At 34.7% G+C, this 16,861-nt stretch overlaps 2 protein-coding genes across 2 annotated transcripts; one reads left to right on the plus strand and one right to left on the minus strand.

Moving 5' to 3' along the window:
- Positions 1-7,109: 7,109 nt before the first annotated feature.
- On the plus strand, positions 7,110-8,787 carry LOC106340502. The gene is made up of 3 exons (XM_013779374.1): positions 7,110-7,418; positions 7,524-7,615; positions 7,908-8,787. Exon 3 carries the CDS (start codon positions 7,910-7,912, stop codon positions 8,765-8,767), a length of 858 nt encoding a protein of 285 aa, XP_013634828.1. The 5' UTR covers positions 7,110-7,418; positions 7,524-7,615; positions 7,908-7,909; the 3' UTR covers positions 8,768-8,787.
- Positions 8,788-10,724: 1,937 nt separating this feature from the next.
- On the minus strand, positions 10,725-13,405 carry LOC106340766. Its single transcript, XM_013779610.1, has 2 exons — positions 11,031-13,405; positions 10,725-10,944 (listed from the first exon to the last, which is right to left on the minus strand). The coding sequence occupies exon 1, from the start codon at positions 13,336-13,338 to the stop codon at positions 11,044-11,046; it is 2,295 nt and encodes a 764-aa protein (XP_013635064.1). The 5' UTR covers positions 13,339-13,405; the 3' UTR covers positions 10,725-10,944; positions 11,031-11,043.
- Positions 13,406-16,861: the final 3,456 nt, after the last annotated feature.

The raw sequence follows: 16,861 nt of genomic DNA on the forward strand, positions 1-16,861 counted from the left end.
ATAAATGAAAACAAACACCCGCACGGTTGCACGGATCGAGATCTAGTGTACATTAAGAATCTAATCCAATTATATATGAAAACTATTTTAGATAATTCAAGCATATGCTCGTACGTGAGATATATACACATTACAGACCAAATCATAGTACTATACAACTATTTATATATAAATAGATATATGACAAACGTACTGGTAATAAATCTATGAAATTTTTAAAAGAAATTTACAGATCTTTTCTTGTATTTATAAATACCCAATCACGTGGGCCATGAAAATGGATCTAATGGGCTTATTCCTAAAAAGTCATGTCACATTTAAATTCTAATCTTATCATTTAAATTTTGGGCCTACCAGAAATTTTTACTGGACTATCAATAATTGGATTTAGAGAATAGATGATCCATTGAATTTATAGATAGTATAAACTAAATATATACAATTTAATTTTGTAATACTATACTTCTATATGTTAAATATTTAAATATTTGTCGACGTTAACTTTTAAAATTATAAAGATTTTTTTTAAAACAACAAAAATCATATTATCTAACAATGATTAATCTTTACTACCTTAAACCAATGAAAACAAATTTTAAACTATATAGTTTTGAAAAAAAATTAAACAATAACTAAATTTTTAATTATTTACTCGATAATATAAATCTATGAAGCGAAAAGTTTAATTTTTTAAAAACTTTCTAAATTTGTGAAATGTTACAAGATCTTTGAATATAACAATAAAAAAATATTTTACTAATATTTATATATATATAGTTACGATTTTAATAATGAAATAATAATCCAAAAATATATATATATAAGAAGATACAAATACATGTGAAAGTTTAAGACAATCTATTCAATGAAAAAAATATACCGTAAACTTATTATGTTTTAAAAAATGATAGACACATATATTATAATATATACCAATTTAGAATTGAAAACAAAATATTTATATAAAAATATATATAAAAATAAATGAAAACAAAAATCTTCGCTGTTGCGCGGATCGAGATCTAGTCATTATTAAATGATTGTGGGCAAAGTCTGTGGGTCAAAGCTGAAATCAAGAAGCTGCCTACCTCTTCACTCCATGAGGGCATGATTAACTCCGGTCTCTTAGCCGGGGTTCTTAATTCATGTTTTGACACTTTTTTTTTTATACTTTTCGACTAAGAAACGGCTCTTATATCTCTTATTTAAAAGACTGTTCTTATCTTTTCTTAGTTAAAATCTAAGAAAATCTAAAAACCATCTCTTAGCCGAAGCTAAGAACTCCAATTAAGAGAGTGGGGTTAATCATGGTCTGGTTGCTTAGTGTATTTCCACTGCTTCATTTGGCACTTTTCACATTTTTTAAATCATTGGACTTTCTATAATGTTATTATATTTTTTTTAACCAAAATTTTCTAAATGGTCTGGTGTTGTTATTGTGTGCAATTGCGCATACGGGGATACCGTTAGCAGCTCGTTTCATGGTGGCGTGTATGTGTCAAAATGGAACATGCTTTTATTGCATACATAAGAACTTTTGAACTCTTATGATGGTTTCTAATAGGTATCAACATTTAATTGATTTACTTTTTTAAAAATAAAATAAAACTATGATAAAATATTACTCCCTCCGTTCCCGAAAGTAAGATTTTTAAGACTTTTTTCTTGTTCCACAAAGATAGATTTTCTATATTGTTAAGGTATTTTTTTATATTTTTGAGGAACATTGACTAAGAATATTCGAATTGATTAAATTTCATTGATGGAAAATAATTGGAAAGTGTATAATAAAAGTAAAAATAAATTAAATTATAAACATTTATTAAATTCTTAATAAGCGTGCATACTATAGAAAATTTTACTTTCGGGAACAAATGTAGTAGTATTATAAGACACTCTAGTGGATATGTGACCCATAAGGGTGCTCTTACAGTTTATATATGGTGTCGTCTTATAATACTGTCAAAGTGTAATCTGATTTGAATATTTTGACCAAGAGTCTTGAACCGTTGTGTTTCTTTCTCATTAAACATTTGAACTGCTAATATTTAGTTCTTTTCAGTCAACAATGAGATTTGTGAGCGATATAATCCAGGATTTTGTTGCTAACAACTTTTGTATAGTTTAGATATTATACAATATAATTTCCTGTAAAGTTGTAGTAGTCTTGACTATTTATAGTCGGTAAATAAGATCGTATCCTTAAAAGAAATTAATCAATTTTCATGATATCATAATTTAAAAACTCATGAACCAATTTTTCTCTTTAGGGTTTAGTTATCATGACCGACTCAATATTATACAGTGAAAAGCTAAATCCACATGAGGTTTAGTTAAAAGTTTAATAATTTTAGTCAAATTTTGTTTAAGATTTAGTCAAATATTATAGAAGTTTTAGTCCAACCTCATATCAGTCGTTGGTCAAACTTAATGTGACAAATATAGAAATGTTTTTCATGGTAAAGATTTCTACTCTACAAAATGTTATATAAATAGAGTACCTCTTGAAGATATAGACAATTATAAAATTTCTTGTGTTTTGTATATCAAACTAATAGTAAAATAAACACAATGGCTTTTACAAAATCATCTGTGACTCTTTTTCTTACAATAATACTGACAATTTCGTTTTCAAACGATAGAGTTATGGCGAGGCCAGGTAACTTTTTATTGTTCAACTATCTTTTATCTTCTTAAGTGCAATGGTTGCATAATTTCTTTTATTTTTAATACAGATTTGGTATAAACCAGTTATGTGTGATATTTATGTAAAATTGTTTTCATCAAATGTCTTACAAACACACTTGGGTTGTGTATTTGCAGGGATTAAACAAGGAGAAGGTGAAACATGCATTGGAAGATGTGCGCAACAGTATGGAAATAGACAATGTAGTAAAAATTGTATTGCTCATAATTATTCAGGAGGAGAGTGTGCTTTTGTTTCAGGAGGCGCAACCATACCACAATGCTGTTGTTTCAAATGATAGATAGAGATCGATTGTGTTTTACTTTCCAATTTCTTGATACAGAATCCAATGAAATAAAACTAATATTAATACTACCGCTTTTATAATGGGTTGTTGAGCCATTATTTATAACGTTATATATTACTATCAGTCAAAATTATAGAGAGATTCTACGCAATTAAATTATAACCAATGTTTAAAATCGTTTAAAAATATATATTTTTAAACCACAAAAATTGACAAAAATAATTTAAAAATATAAAAGTTATTTACAAATCGAATTAAAAATTAGTTAAGCTATCTAAGTTAACTAAAAATTATTCAAAATAACAAATAAAACAACTACAAAAATATTTTGAATACTCTAAAATATCTAATCACCTTAACATATATTACAACATTAACATATTTAGCTAATTTCAGATATCTTCATATCCTAGTTTGGATTTCGATTTGAATCGGGTTATAACCGAACCCCAAAGTACTAAGCTCATAAGTCTCGTTCGGATATTTTTGTAAAACAGTTCGGGTCCGGTTTTGATTTTTCCGGTTCGGATTTAAATAGGTACTTCGAATTGAGGTAAAAACGCTTTGACCTAATTTTGCGTAAGAATGATTGGGCTAGTGATTTGCGTAAGAATAATTTGTCATTTTGTATTGCTGATAATTTAAAATTAGCATAGCTGTTAAATTAATTGCCGGCCCAAAGAAACCTAACTAATTTGGTATTGTGTGCTTTTAATCGTAAACCTTACTAAGAAAATAATTGAAACTGAAGAGACTGTATTTATTAAAGATTTGGATAGTGTTTTATTAATTTTTAGTGTTATGATTTAGTCTAATCTGGAAATTTTTTTATTTCGTCAACTGCCACTGTGACGTCTAAGAGCATCTCCAATGTACACTTCTATAATTTTTTCTAAAATAGAGATCTCTATTATAAAGTAAAAATGCTCCAATGTATGCCTCTATAATAGAATTCTTCTAGAGAAAAATTACTTTTGCCTTTATATTTAGAGGTGAAAATAGCTTATCTCTATATTTTCCCCTATAAGTAGAGGAACTCTATTATAGAGGCATACATTGGATCATTTTCACCTCTATAATAAAGTTTCTCTATTTTAGAGAAAAATATAGAGATAGAAATAGGGGTGGGTTGAGATGGTCTTAGTCAAGCCCGAAAGCATGATTGAAAAAAGAAATGGAAGTGTGTTCGGTTTAATGGAGACGGTGAACGGATCGCACCAATTCACGATCAAAGGCTACTATCTCGCCAAAGGCATGAGCCCAGGGAGGTACATACAGAGCGACGTCTTCTCAGTGAATGGATACGACTGGGTGATCTACTTCTACCCCGACGGGAAGAATCCGGAGGAGAACTCCACGTACGTCTCTCTCTCTCTATCGCCTTGGCGAGCGATTCTAGCGACATTAGGGCTTTGTTCGAGCTGACGCTGATGGATCAGAGCGGTAGAGGGAGGCATAAGGTTCATAGTCATTTTGATCGGGAGCTTGAAGGAGGTCCTTATACGCTTAAGTATAAAGGGAGCATGTGGTAATGGTATCTTTTACTCAGTTCTTACCATTTGAGAGATTAAAAATGTATTTGAAATGCTTAGAAGTAGCCTGAATAATGGTATAAAATGTATCCGGACCCGAAGTGTTTGTAGCCGAACTGGAACTATACCTCGAAAAATAGTCCAAAACCGAAATTTTTTGGCAGGAATAGTTGAATTAGTATCCGAAATAAGTATTAAAAACCATGAATAAGTGCTTCGAATAATCAATTTCATGTTTATTTTGATATCATATCTGAAAATAAGTATTCGACAAGACAAGATCTGTAAATTTCTTAAACTTTTTTCATAGATTTATTACCAGTACGTTTGTCATATATCTATTTATTATTTTTTTAAAAATAAAACAAAACTATGATAAAATATTAATATTCTAAGACACTCTAGTGCATATGTGACCCATAAGAGCATCATTATCCCAGCAACCATGAAATGTTGCTTAAATTTTTTTTTGTCTAAATAGAAAAAATAAAAAATAAAAAAGTGCACCAATCGCGGGCTACCACGTGTTGGTGGGGCCCGCGAACAGGACAAGCAACAAAGAAAACTCAGTGCTTATTTTGCAGGCGGAAGAAACGATGCTTGTTTTTTGGTGAGGCCCCAGGCCATAAGCAACTCTTTTCTTAGAGCGATAAAGATGCTCCAAGGGTGCTCTTACAGTTTATATATGGTGTCGTATTATAATACTGTCAAAGTGTAATCTGATTTGAATATTTTGACCAAGAGTCTTGAACCGTTGTGTTTTTTTTTCCATTAAACATTTGAACTGCTAATATTTAGTTCTTTTCACTCAACAATGAGATTTGTGAGCGATATAATCCAGGATTCTGTTGCTGACAACTTTTGTATAGTTTAGATATTATACGATATAATTTCCTGTAAAGTTGTAGTAGTCTTGACTATTTATAGTCGGTAAATAAGATCGTATCCTTAAAAGAAATTAATCAATTTTAATGATATCATAATTTAAAAATTCATGAACCAATTTCTCTCTTTAGGGTTTAGTTATCATGACCGACTCAATATTATACAGTGAAAAGCTAAATCCACATGAGGTTTAGTTAAAAGTTTAATAATTTTAGTCAAATTTTGTTTAAGATTTAGTCAAATATTATAGAAGTTTTAGTCCAACCTCATATCAGTCGTTGGTCAAACTTAATGTGACAAATATAGAAATGTTTTTCATGGTAAAGATTTCTACTCTACAAAATGTTATATAAATAGAGTACCTCTTGAAGATATAGACAATTATAAAATTTCTTGTGTTTTGTATATCAAACTAATAGTAAAATAAACACAATGGCTTTTACAAAATCATCTGTGACTCTTTTTCTTACAATAATACTGACAATTTCGTTTTCAAACGATAGAGTTATGGCGAGGCCAGGTAACTTTTTATTGTTCAACTATCTTTTATCTTCTTAAGTGCAATGGTTGCATAATTTCTTTTATTTTTAATACAGATTTGGTATAAACCAGTTATGTGTGATATTATGTAAAATTGTTTTCATCAAATGCCTTACAAACACACTTAGTTGTGTATTTGCAGGGATTAAACAAGGAGAAGGTGAAACATGCATTGGAAGATGTGCGCAACAGTATGGAAATAGACAATGTAGTAAAAATTGTATTGCTCATAATTATTCAGGAGGAGAGTGTGCTTTTGTTTCAGGAGGCGCGACCATACCACAATGTTGTTGTTTCAAATGATAGATAGAGATCGATTGTGTTTTACTTTTCAATTTCTTGATACAGAATCCAATGAAATAAAACTAATATTAATACTACCGCTTTTATAATGGGTTGTTGAGCCATTATTTATAACGTTATATATTACTATCAGTCAAAATTATAGAGAGATTCTACGCAATTAAATTATAACCAATGTTTAAAATCGTTTAAAAATATATATTTTTAAACCACAAAAATTGACAAAAATAATTTAAAAATATAAAAATTATTTACAAATCGAATTAAAAATTAGTTAAGCTATCTAAGTTAACTAAAAATTATTCAAAATAACAAATAAAACAACTACAAAAATATTTTGAATATTCTAAAATATTTAATCACTTTAACATATATTACAACATTAACATATTTAGCTAATTTCAGATATCTTCGGATCCTAATTCGGATTTCGATTTGATTCGGGTTATAACCGAACCCCAAAGTACTAAGCTCATAAGTCTCGTTCGGATATTTTTGTAAAACAGTTCGGATCCGGTTTTGATTTTTCCGGTTCGGGTTTAAATAGGTACTTCGAATTGAGGTAAAAACGCTTTGGCCTAATTTTGCTTAAGAATGATTGGGCTAGTGATTTGCGTAAGAATAATTTGTCATTTTTTTATTGCTGATAATTTAAATTAGCATAGCTGTTAAATTAACTGCCGGCCCAAAGAAACCTAACTAATTTGGTATTGTGTGCTTTTAATCGTAAACCTTACTAAGAAAATAATTGAAACTGAAAAAGACGGGAAAATTGCCAAAACAGAATAAAAAAATAGAATGGTTGTCCCTATGGTATAAATTCAATCTAAAGTTGTCCCTATAGTATAATTTTCTTCATAATACCTAAACTAACCTTAAACTAATCCCAAATTGTATTTAAAAAATATGGAAATCAATTTGTAAAAATGGTTGCCGAATAAAAAAGAAAAACAAAGGGAAAATTGGAAAATGGATTAAAACCATTCTGTTTTTTTTTTTCCCGTAACCCTAATAAAGAAAACAATCTCTCCGCCTCTCTATACGGCGACGACGAAGGCGATTCTGTCTTCTCCGGTGAAATCAACGGCGACTGCAGACGCCACCGGTGGAACCCGTTTCTTTTCCCCTACCGGTGGAACCCTTTGTCTTCTCCTACATATTGAAGGTAAACACCAACGTTCTCCATCCAATTTCAATCATAAAGTTTGTTTCTTTCTCCTTCTTGTTCTAATACTTTTCTCTGGATCTCTGGATATCTCGACAAACAAAGGCGATTTCGGAACTTCTCTTGGTCATTGGTGAAATCGAGTTTGTCTTCAACCTCCCCGCCTCTCTCTTTCTCCGACATTGCTAGCGCATAAGGTATGTTCTCAATACTTCATATGTCAAGTGGTTTGAGTTCTTCATTCGGGTTTGAAGCTAGCATTTCTCTCTTTCTTTATCCGGTTCTTTATTGCATTTCTCTGTGTTTGAGTTCTTCATTTGGGTTACTCTTTTTATATTCGTTTCTTAGGATTTTAAGTGTTGTTAACTGATTATATGAACAGATTTCGATTGTGAATTGGCTTACTTTGATTAACAGATTTCTTGTGTTTGTCTCTGCTTCAATCAATTTCAGTCTTTAACTTGAATCAATTTTTTTTGTCTTTTCTAGATATGGAGTTAGAGCTACCTAAGCGAGTGTATGCAGAGGGTTTAGAACCTCAGGTGAAGAAGATCAATAACTGCTGCCGCATGGAACTTATCAGAGATCTGAAGAAAGCTATGCCTGCGGAGTACGATGATGTCAAGATAGATCCTGTTTTCAAACATATCATGGCGATTGCGGAAAATAACCTCAAGTTTTCGGGGAAATTGGTGGATAGCTTCTTGTGTAAGCAGCTGATTACCTCGAAGATGCATGAGAAGTGGTTTATATTTGCAAGGAAGCCTCTCCGGTTTTCGCTTCAGGAGTACCACACTGTGACAGGCCTCAAGATCTCGCGGGAAAGTAGCTGTGACGTAATTAAATGGAAAAGTGATGGCGGATTTTGGAGTGAACTACTAAGGACAGGTGGTAAGATCACCTTGCAGTCGATCAAAAAGGTGCATCTACAAGAAGTTCACAGCTGGTCTCGGCGTGATAGGATGAGGTTGATCTACTTGTGTGTGATAATGGGTGTGGTGATGGGGAGAGATGAGAAGGTGAACATCCCTCATATGTACATCAAGCTGGTGATGGATCTCGAGAAGCTTCGGAACTTCCATTGGGGTCTTCACTCCTACGACTTCTTACTGAGTTCCATTGAGAAGGTTAGGAAGAAGTTGGGTAAGAAGAACAGCTACATTTTCGAGGGGTTCTCCTATGCGTTCCAGATTTGGATTATGGAAGCAATTCCGGATTTTGGAGAAATATGTGGCAGCAAAGTCTCGGACAGTTTCTGCGGTCCAAGGTGTGGAAATTGGAAAGGAGTTGCAAAAGTTTCTTATGAAGATATCATTCAACTTGAGGAATCGTTTACTGAGAAGGTATGAATATTTATTGTATTCTTTTATATGGCTGTTGCATATTTTTTAAAGGTTATAATGATGTTTTATTGGTTGATTTGTAGTTAGGTAAATAATTAATGATGTTTTATTGGTTGATTTGTGGTTAGGTAAATAATTAAGGGAAAATTTGGATAAATGCACTTCAATAAGAATATAATTTGAAAAATACACCTTTGTTTAAGCTTTTTGAAAAATACACTTATCTATATATAAATTTACCAAATTGCCCAATCTTAATAGTTATCAATTTCTATTAAACAATTTTTAAAAAAATTATTTTAAAAGAAAATCGTTAGAGATAGGGAATTATTTGTGAATCCACTGTTCAGAATTTTTTCCAATTCTTTCATATACACATGAAAGTAATCTTTCGATAAGACTTCAATGCAAGATTGTGGTGTCTATACAATAAAGTTCATCGAGTGCCACTCGCTTGGATTGAAGTTGTCGATGGTGAATGATGGTAACATCAAAGAAGCTCGCCACAGAATTTTGTGGGATCTATGGGAAGCGGCAAACGACCCGGAATTGGTTGAGAGGATGTCAAATTATGAACCTCCAGAGTGTCTCACTTCAACCGTAGAAGAGATTCTGTGAGAATCGATTTTTAAATGTAACTAGTTCGGCTTTTATTCTAACTTTTAGGATAAAAATGCTTAATCTAATGTGTGTTTTATTAGGAACATGAATGCTTAATCCCTCTAATGAATTGCTTTTGGGTTTATTATTCTAAGTTTTTGACAATGTGTTTAATGAGACCCAAAAAAGTCATGTCGGCGACAACAATCAACCGTAACGAGACCCTAAACAATACCCTAAATGAGACAACATTCGAAAACATAACGATACCCTAAACATACCCTAAACAGAAACCAGTCATTCAATCGAGAGTCTAAAAACACATAACGAGACCCTAAACATGCCCTACATAACGAGATCCTAAACATGCCCTACATAACGAAACCCTAAACATACCCTAACGAGAAACCAAAACAACATTAATCATGCATTCTAATAGCCGTTGTAGAAGAAATCAACCGATAAGAGTATATAAACGAATCAAATCCAATACACTAAACTTGGTTTCTTGTAAACTCGACTTTTGATCCAAATCAGCAATAAAACCCGACCCGAATTAGATCCACAAATAACCTAATACCCGACATATTTAAACCAAAAACCCGAGTTTTCCCCATTTTTTCAGAATTCTCTTCTCTGTCGAGAACATTTTTCTCTCTGAATCAATTTTCCTAAAACATGAATACTCCAAGGCGATATTCGTACGGGGTGCCATCTAGGTGCTGGTGTGGGAAGGGGGTTGTGATTTTCTATTCGAGAACAGATGAGAATCCTTACCGACGGTTCTATAGATGCGAAATTGGGTCACAGGTTCATGGTTTCGATTTGTTTAAGGATTCAAATACATAATAGTTATCTGTTCATATCGAAACTCTGTTTTGTTAAAGGCGTTGGTCATGGCTTTGATATCTTTTGTCTGAATCGATTTTTGATTAAGAGAGATGAACACGCTGTCCTGACTTTATTTTTCTTCTATGTAGCGAAAAAATGAAACCCATTTATTTAAGTGGGTTGATGAAGCTTTGGTTGATGAGTTTCAAAAGCTAGATGCAGAGCAAGGGAGAATAACAGAAGCAATTGAAGATCTGAAAACGAGTATGAAAGAGACAGTTGAAGAAGAAGTAAGGAAGCAAAAAAATTCCCTTGAATTAGGTTGTTTAGGAATCATTCTACTGTGTTTTGGTAAAGTCAAGAATGAATGAAACCAGTCTACTGGTTCTTAGTATTTTGCTTCAATCTCTTTTGTTCTTACAATGACTATGTCACATTTTATGGTTCTTACTATGGCTTTGTTTTGGTTCATTTTCGAGGGGTTTTCTCAAATCGAGTACAATGAAACTGAGAAAGAATGATGATGGCAATGTATAACAATGAAACTTAGAAGAATGATGCCAATGCTTAACAATGAAAATGAGAAAAAATCCAAACGAAATTTATCCAATTGAAAAGAGAACCTATAGTGTTTAGAAGAAAAAAACCGTACAAAGCAACCTGTGAAATTTATCCAAATGATGAGAATGCACTTTGAAATAAGCTCGCCTAGCTCGCCATCTACCGCCACTTGCAAACTTGAACAGAGCAACCTGTGACACAAAGAACCATACATCAAACACATAAACCAAGCTATAAAAACACATAAATTTACCGCCTATATAACCTCACCCCTTACCATTTGTGACTGACTATATTGGTACTTGACAAGTTGCTCTGTTGTGCCCACTAATACCACATCTACTACACTTCCGAGGCTGCTTTCTTCGTGATATTTGCGATGACCGAATTTTGTCTTCCGCAGTTTCATATCTGCGTTTTCTTTTTCTTCCAACTGATCTTCTTGTCTGTGGTGGTAAAACAATGACTTTCTTAACATCTTCTGGTATAGACCAAGCATCCTCAGGAACATCAATAGGATTTATGCTTTCTTCATAAGCTTCTCTCCAAGCTCCTGTAGTATACATCAAATCAGTCAATGTGTGTGGCTCTCTTCCAACATGAAAACCAGCTTTAATTGCGTGCCTACAAGGGATCTTCATAAGGGTGTACTTTCCACATGAACAAGTCCTTCTATCCAAATCAACTAAGCAGTCGAATTTATCACCTCTAACAAGCAATCGACCAGCACTGACAGGGTAAACTACAAATGTGGCGCCTTTCCCGATTCTCCTCTCTATTTTTTTCTCTACATCTTTAGTCAGAGGATGTTTATGCTTTGAAATCAGTTTCTTACGCTCATAAAACCATTGTGTTAACATTTCCCTGATACTGTCTAACAAAGGGATGACTGGATACTCTCTCGGTGAACGCAAAGCAGAGTTGATAGATTCAGCAGGATTGGTTGTCCTTATGTCGTATCTGTATCCAGGGAATTGACATCTAGCCCATTTTTGCACATCAGCTTCCCTAAGATAATCTCCAATTGCCGGACTGATATTACACACAGTAGCAAATGTCTTCTCAAACTCAGAAACTCGATAAGCCTTGGACGCCTTTGAAACCAACCCAGCAAGTCCTTTCCCATGGAAATATGTGACCACATTATTCAACAAATGATGAATACAAATCCCGTGTCTGGCTGATGGATACACGTTTTCAATTGCCTTAGCGATAGACCCATGTCTGTCTGAAATAAAAGCCAAATCATGATCATCTGCAATGACAACCTTAAGTTGTCTCATAAACCATTCCCAAGAACGCTCATTCTCTGAGTCGACTATTCCAAACGCAATAGGATACAAATTTGAATTTCCGTCTAAAGCCGTAGCAACCAGTAAAACTCCTTTGTATTTATTCTTCAAAAAGGTCCCATCGATCACAATAACCCGCCTCATGACTCTGTTAAATCCTCTTATCGATTGCCCAAATGCAATAAATAGGTAACGAAAGTTCTCATTTCCGTCAATCTCATAGGATGTGTGTGTACCTGGATTAGCCTCTCTCAGCATGTGCAAGTATTTTGGTATTTTCCCATAACTTCTCTCTGGAATACCTCTAACTGCACTGATCGCATATTCACGCGCATCCCATGCTAAAGATTTTGATATCTCGCATCCATGATCACTACGCATAATCTGTATGATATCATTACATTTCGGCCCTTCCTTGACGCCTACATACTTATGCATAATCAGACTGCCTATTGTTTTTGCTGAAGCAGTCTTACCCGCTTTGGTTTTGCTTGAAGGTGCGCATGTATGTTTACCGACATACTTCTTGATCATGAAATATGATGAATCCTTCAGACACTCTGCTCGAACACCCCAATTGCATGCATTATCTGCACATCTAACATACCAAAGTTGTCTATCCGTTTTGATAACCTGGTAGTCAAAGTTATGCTTCATTGCACACATCTCGAAAGTCGCCTTCAACAAAGTTTTGTTCTCAAAAAATTGTCCGACCTTAACAACATGGAGCAGAGAAAACTTTGACATTTTATGTATGTTCTCTTTTTCAGAGATCATGGTATCAGCATCATAGTCCCCATCCTCATCAACTGCGACTCCTTTCCGCTTTTCATTCTTCTTATTCCCCTGCCTCTCAGCATACACAGGAGCTGATTCGTCCCCATTGTCAAACGAGTTTCCTTTCTCTTCATGAGTACATGGATCAGCTGGCGGTTTGTTAAGATCAAAGGCTTCTTTATTCGGATTCTCAGCCTTGGCTTTACATGTTACACACAATCGAGTAGAAGCACTCTTTTGAACAAATCGAACAAAATTATGAAGCTGACGATCGTTTGCAATGATCACAGGTGGACATCCTGAAGTATTGATCAACTCAGCAGGTAGATAACTTAACTCCAAATCGGCTATGATTTCTTCTTCCATACCAAAATCCTCCAAAATCATCCTTTTTAATTCATCTAAAGTACAATTTGATTCCACTAACAATAGCCTACCCCCTTTGCCATCAGCCTCAAAAATCCATCCCGTAGTTGCACCTAATTCCCAAAGACCACATGTTGTATAGATATGCATCTAATCTAGAACAAAAGTTTCTGAAAATCAAAAGAGAAACTATGAAAAAATCATAGATTCATGAAGAAGAAAGGCAAAATCATTTTTTTTAAAAAAAATTGACAAAGAAAATCGAGCAGAACCATTTTAGGAAGTTAGAATATTTTTAGAATATTTTGTTAACTGACTTTCCTTTATTTTCGCCAAAAACAGGTGATTTTATTAGTAGAAGACACCTTCTACAATGCGTAGAACCATGAAAATAATAAGGAATGTAATTTCTACCTTCTTTAGACGTTTGTGTAGTTTTCAGATTTCACGTTCGAGAAATGTTAGAATACTTGTTTAGAGTAGAAACTGCATTTTTCAGAAACGTAGATATCTTTACAATTAGTAGAATTCGCATTCCCCATATTTAGATATTGAATCAAAAGTAGATTTTACGTTCCAAAACAAGTAGATGTACGTGTTTATTCTGGATTTTGCATTCTACTAACCCAATTTCCGTAGAAGACGATTTCTACTTTTAGTAGAACGTAAATTGGAAATTTTATTTATTAAGTTTTTGAAAAAATAAAAAATATGTCCTTCTGTATATTGGTGTTCCATTAATAGTTTATATTTTTAATAATTTTTTTGATTCATAAAACTATTTATTTTATTAAGTTTCAGAAATAAAAGGGTAAAAGAGAGATAAAATGGACAAAGTTGAATTTATACCATAGGGACAACCATTCTGTTTTTTTATTCTGTTTTGGCAATTTTCCCTTTTTTTATTTCGTCAACTACCACTACCACTGTGACGTTTAGAAGCATCTCCAATGTACACCTCTATAATTTTCTCTAAAATAGAGATCTCTATTATAGTGGTAAAAATCTCCAATGTATGCCTCTATAATAGAATTCTTCTAGAGGAAAATTACTTTTTGACTTTATATTTAGAAGTGAAAATAGCATATCTCTATATTTTTCCCTATAAATAGAGGAACTCTATTATAGAGGCATACATTGGATCATTTTCACCTCTATAATAAAGTTTCTCTATTTTATAGGAAAATGTAGAGATAGAAATAGGGGTGGGTTGGAGATGGTCATAGTCAAGCCCGAAAGCATGATTGAAAAAAGAAATGGAAGTGTGTTCGGTTTAATGGAGACGGAGAACGGATCGCACCAATTCACGATCAAAGGCTGCTCTCTCGCCAAAGGCATGAGCCCGGGGAGGTACATACAGAGCGACGTCTTCTCAGTGAACGGATACGACTGGGTGATCTACTTCTACCCCGACGGGAAGAATCCGGAGGAGAACTCCACGTACGTCTCTGTCTCTCTCTTCATCGCCTTGGCGAGCGATTCTAGCGACATTAGGGCTTTGTTCGAGCTAACGCTGATGGATCAGAGCGGTAGAGGGAGGCATAAGGTTCGTAGTCATTTTGATCGGGCGCTTGAAGGAGGTCCTTATACGCTTAAGTATAAAGGGAGCATGTGGTAATGGCATCTTGATTCTCTCCTTCCCTTACCTCTTGTCATCTCAGTGGTGTATTGGTCTGGAGATTAGTTTGCACTGCCACCACTCGCTCATCACAAAGTCGTGCCTTTCACCGGAGCAATTGTTCACAGTTCACCGGATCCATCACCATTCTTTATCACGTGTTGTTAATGTGGAGAAGAGATGAACAAAACGGAGCCACCGTCCACCATGGATCACCACCACGAGTCTTCCTTCACCAGAGATGACACGTTGGGTATGAATGATGACCAGGGAACGGCGATGAATAATGCATTCTATAACGTTCCTAAAAAAAATTACCCTTCACAAGGAATAATAATTCTCTCTTATTCTCTTTCATTCCCCTTTTTGTAGAGAATTAAAAAACAAAATTATTCCTTGTTAAATTTGATAAGAAACAACCATTCATTTTCATTCCTGCTATTTTATTCTCGTACATTCTTTTTTTATTCATTCCTCTTTCCCGGATGGTCACCAGTCAGACCCGTTGTGTTTTCAGAGGCCATCACCGCAAACCGTTGACGTTATGTACCAAGTCCGAGAAGTGTAGAACGTGAGCAAAGCTGGACCACCGCGTCTCACCACCACCGGCTCCGATCTATACCGCGTTAGCCGTGAGCCATTGGAGAAACAAGGCATGTCAACCAACCACCATCATCAACCGTGTCCTTGCATGTGTTTATGTGTAGTGAGTCTTATGCCAACCTGGAGTTACTTTCCCATCATTTTAAAATAAGGCGTACGAAGATTTATGGAACACGTTTCATTCAACACCATGATTAGGAAGGAATCTTTTAAAGTGATGTTAGGCGAGATCGTTCCCGAGCATTTCATGAGCTATATCCAATATTGGCTCAAGTGAGGGTCTACTTCTGAACTTCTCGTACACGGCATAGGACCTCAAATAAGTATAAATTATTTTTAATGTATTCCGTCTGTGTGAAATATAGTCTGTCATTGCTTGTTTAGTTTTAGGTTCTTTGCTTAAACCGGATATAGGGGTCTAGATGGTTCAACGTGATTGTTTCATTTAGAATTGGTGAATAAAAGTAATTGTTTATGAGGAGTCCTGAGATTGTTAGCCGAATAGAGAGATGTACTTCTGCAGGTCGGGTGTTTGTGTGAGGTTTGCTTCGGTCAGCTTAGTCGACCTGTTGACCGTAGCCTAGAGGTCGATAAGCGTCTCCGGGCGGTGTGTATGGGCACTAGTCCTATACAAGAAGCCTCTTATAGGGGGAGACCTCTATTTGGGGGTGTGCGAGCACTTATCCCGTAACTAGGGATCTTGTTTGTTTCTTGGGTACTTTAGGTGCCATGGTTGTCATATGTTAGGATTAAATTATATTTATTCGGAGTGCTATGTCCAAGTCCATGGACTTTGGATTTAGCATCTCATACCTCACTGAGTGACTCCCTTGTTACTTACCCATCTTTCTTCCCCATTTCAGGTGAGACAGATGAGTATATGATATTTGGACGGATTGGTGCTACTGGGCTTTTTATTCGATTTTTATTTGGACTTAGAGTGAGTGAAAGTTATATATATAGGCTATTTTATTATGAGTTATTGTTGGTGGCACGCTGTTCTCCAAATAGGAGGTGACAGGTGTCACGGTCTTATCATCAACTGTACCGTTGGCGTTGTTAGAGCTCGCCTTGAGGGTCCCAAACAGTTCGGCATTGTGCCACCACCGACTTCATCACGGCTGCACCACGGCTGACTTCATCACGGCTGCACCAAGACACATCACTACTTTGACTTTTCTAATTGTAATGAAAATAATTGTTTGTAGTATGTCTACAGTAGTGTATAGCTTTTGGCGAATGGAACATCTATTTGGCTTTGCGTGTTTGTAAAGGCTTTGGATTATTAAAAGCAAGCTTTGGAGTTAATCTTCTTTTTGTTGCTATCTCATCTAGGTCTGGGCATCCGGGTCTTCGGGTCGGGTTCGGGTCGGGTTCGGGTCGGGTATTGCCGGGTCCGGATCTTTCGGGTCCTAGCAATTTAGACCCATATAGGTACCTATAACTTTTCGG

Source organism: Brassica oleracea, chromosome C4, assembly GCF_000695525.1.
Source record: "Brassica oleracea var. oleracea cultivar TO1000 chromosome C4, BOL, whole genome shotgun sequence".
Classification (NCBI taxonomy): Eukaryota; Viridiplantae; Streptophyta; class Magnoliopsida; order Brassicales; family Brassicaceae; genus Brassica; species Brassica oleracea.

What these genes read in the sequence shown, in the direction of transcription:
- LOC106340502 (XM_013779374.1), top strand. Translation starts at nt 7,910, where the DNA reads ATGGAGTTAGAGCTACCTAAGCGAGTGTATGCAGAGGGTTTAGAACCT.
- LOC106340766 (XM_013779610.1), bottom strand. Translation starts at nt 13,338, where the DNA reads ATGCATATCTATACAACATGTGGTCTTTGGGAATTAGGTGCAACTACG.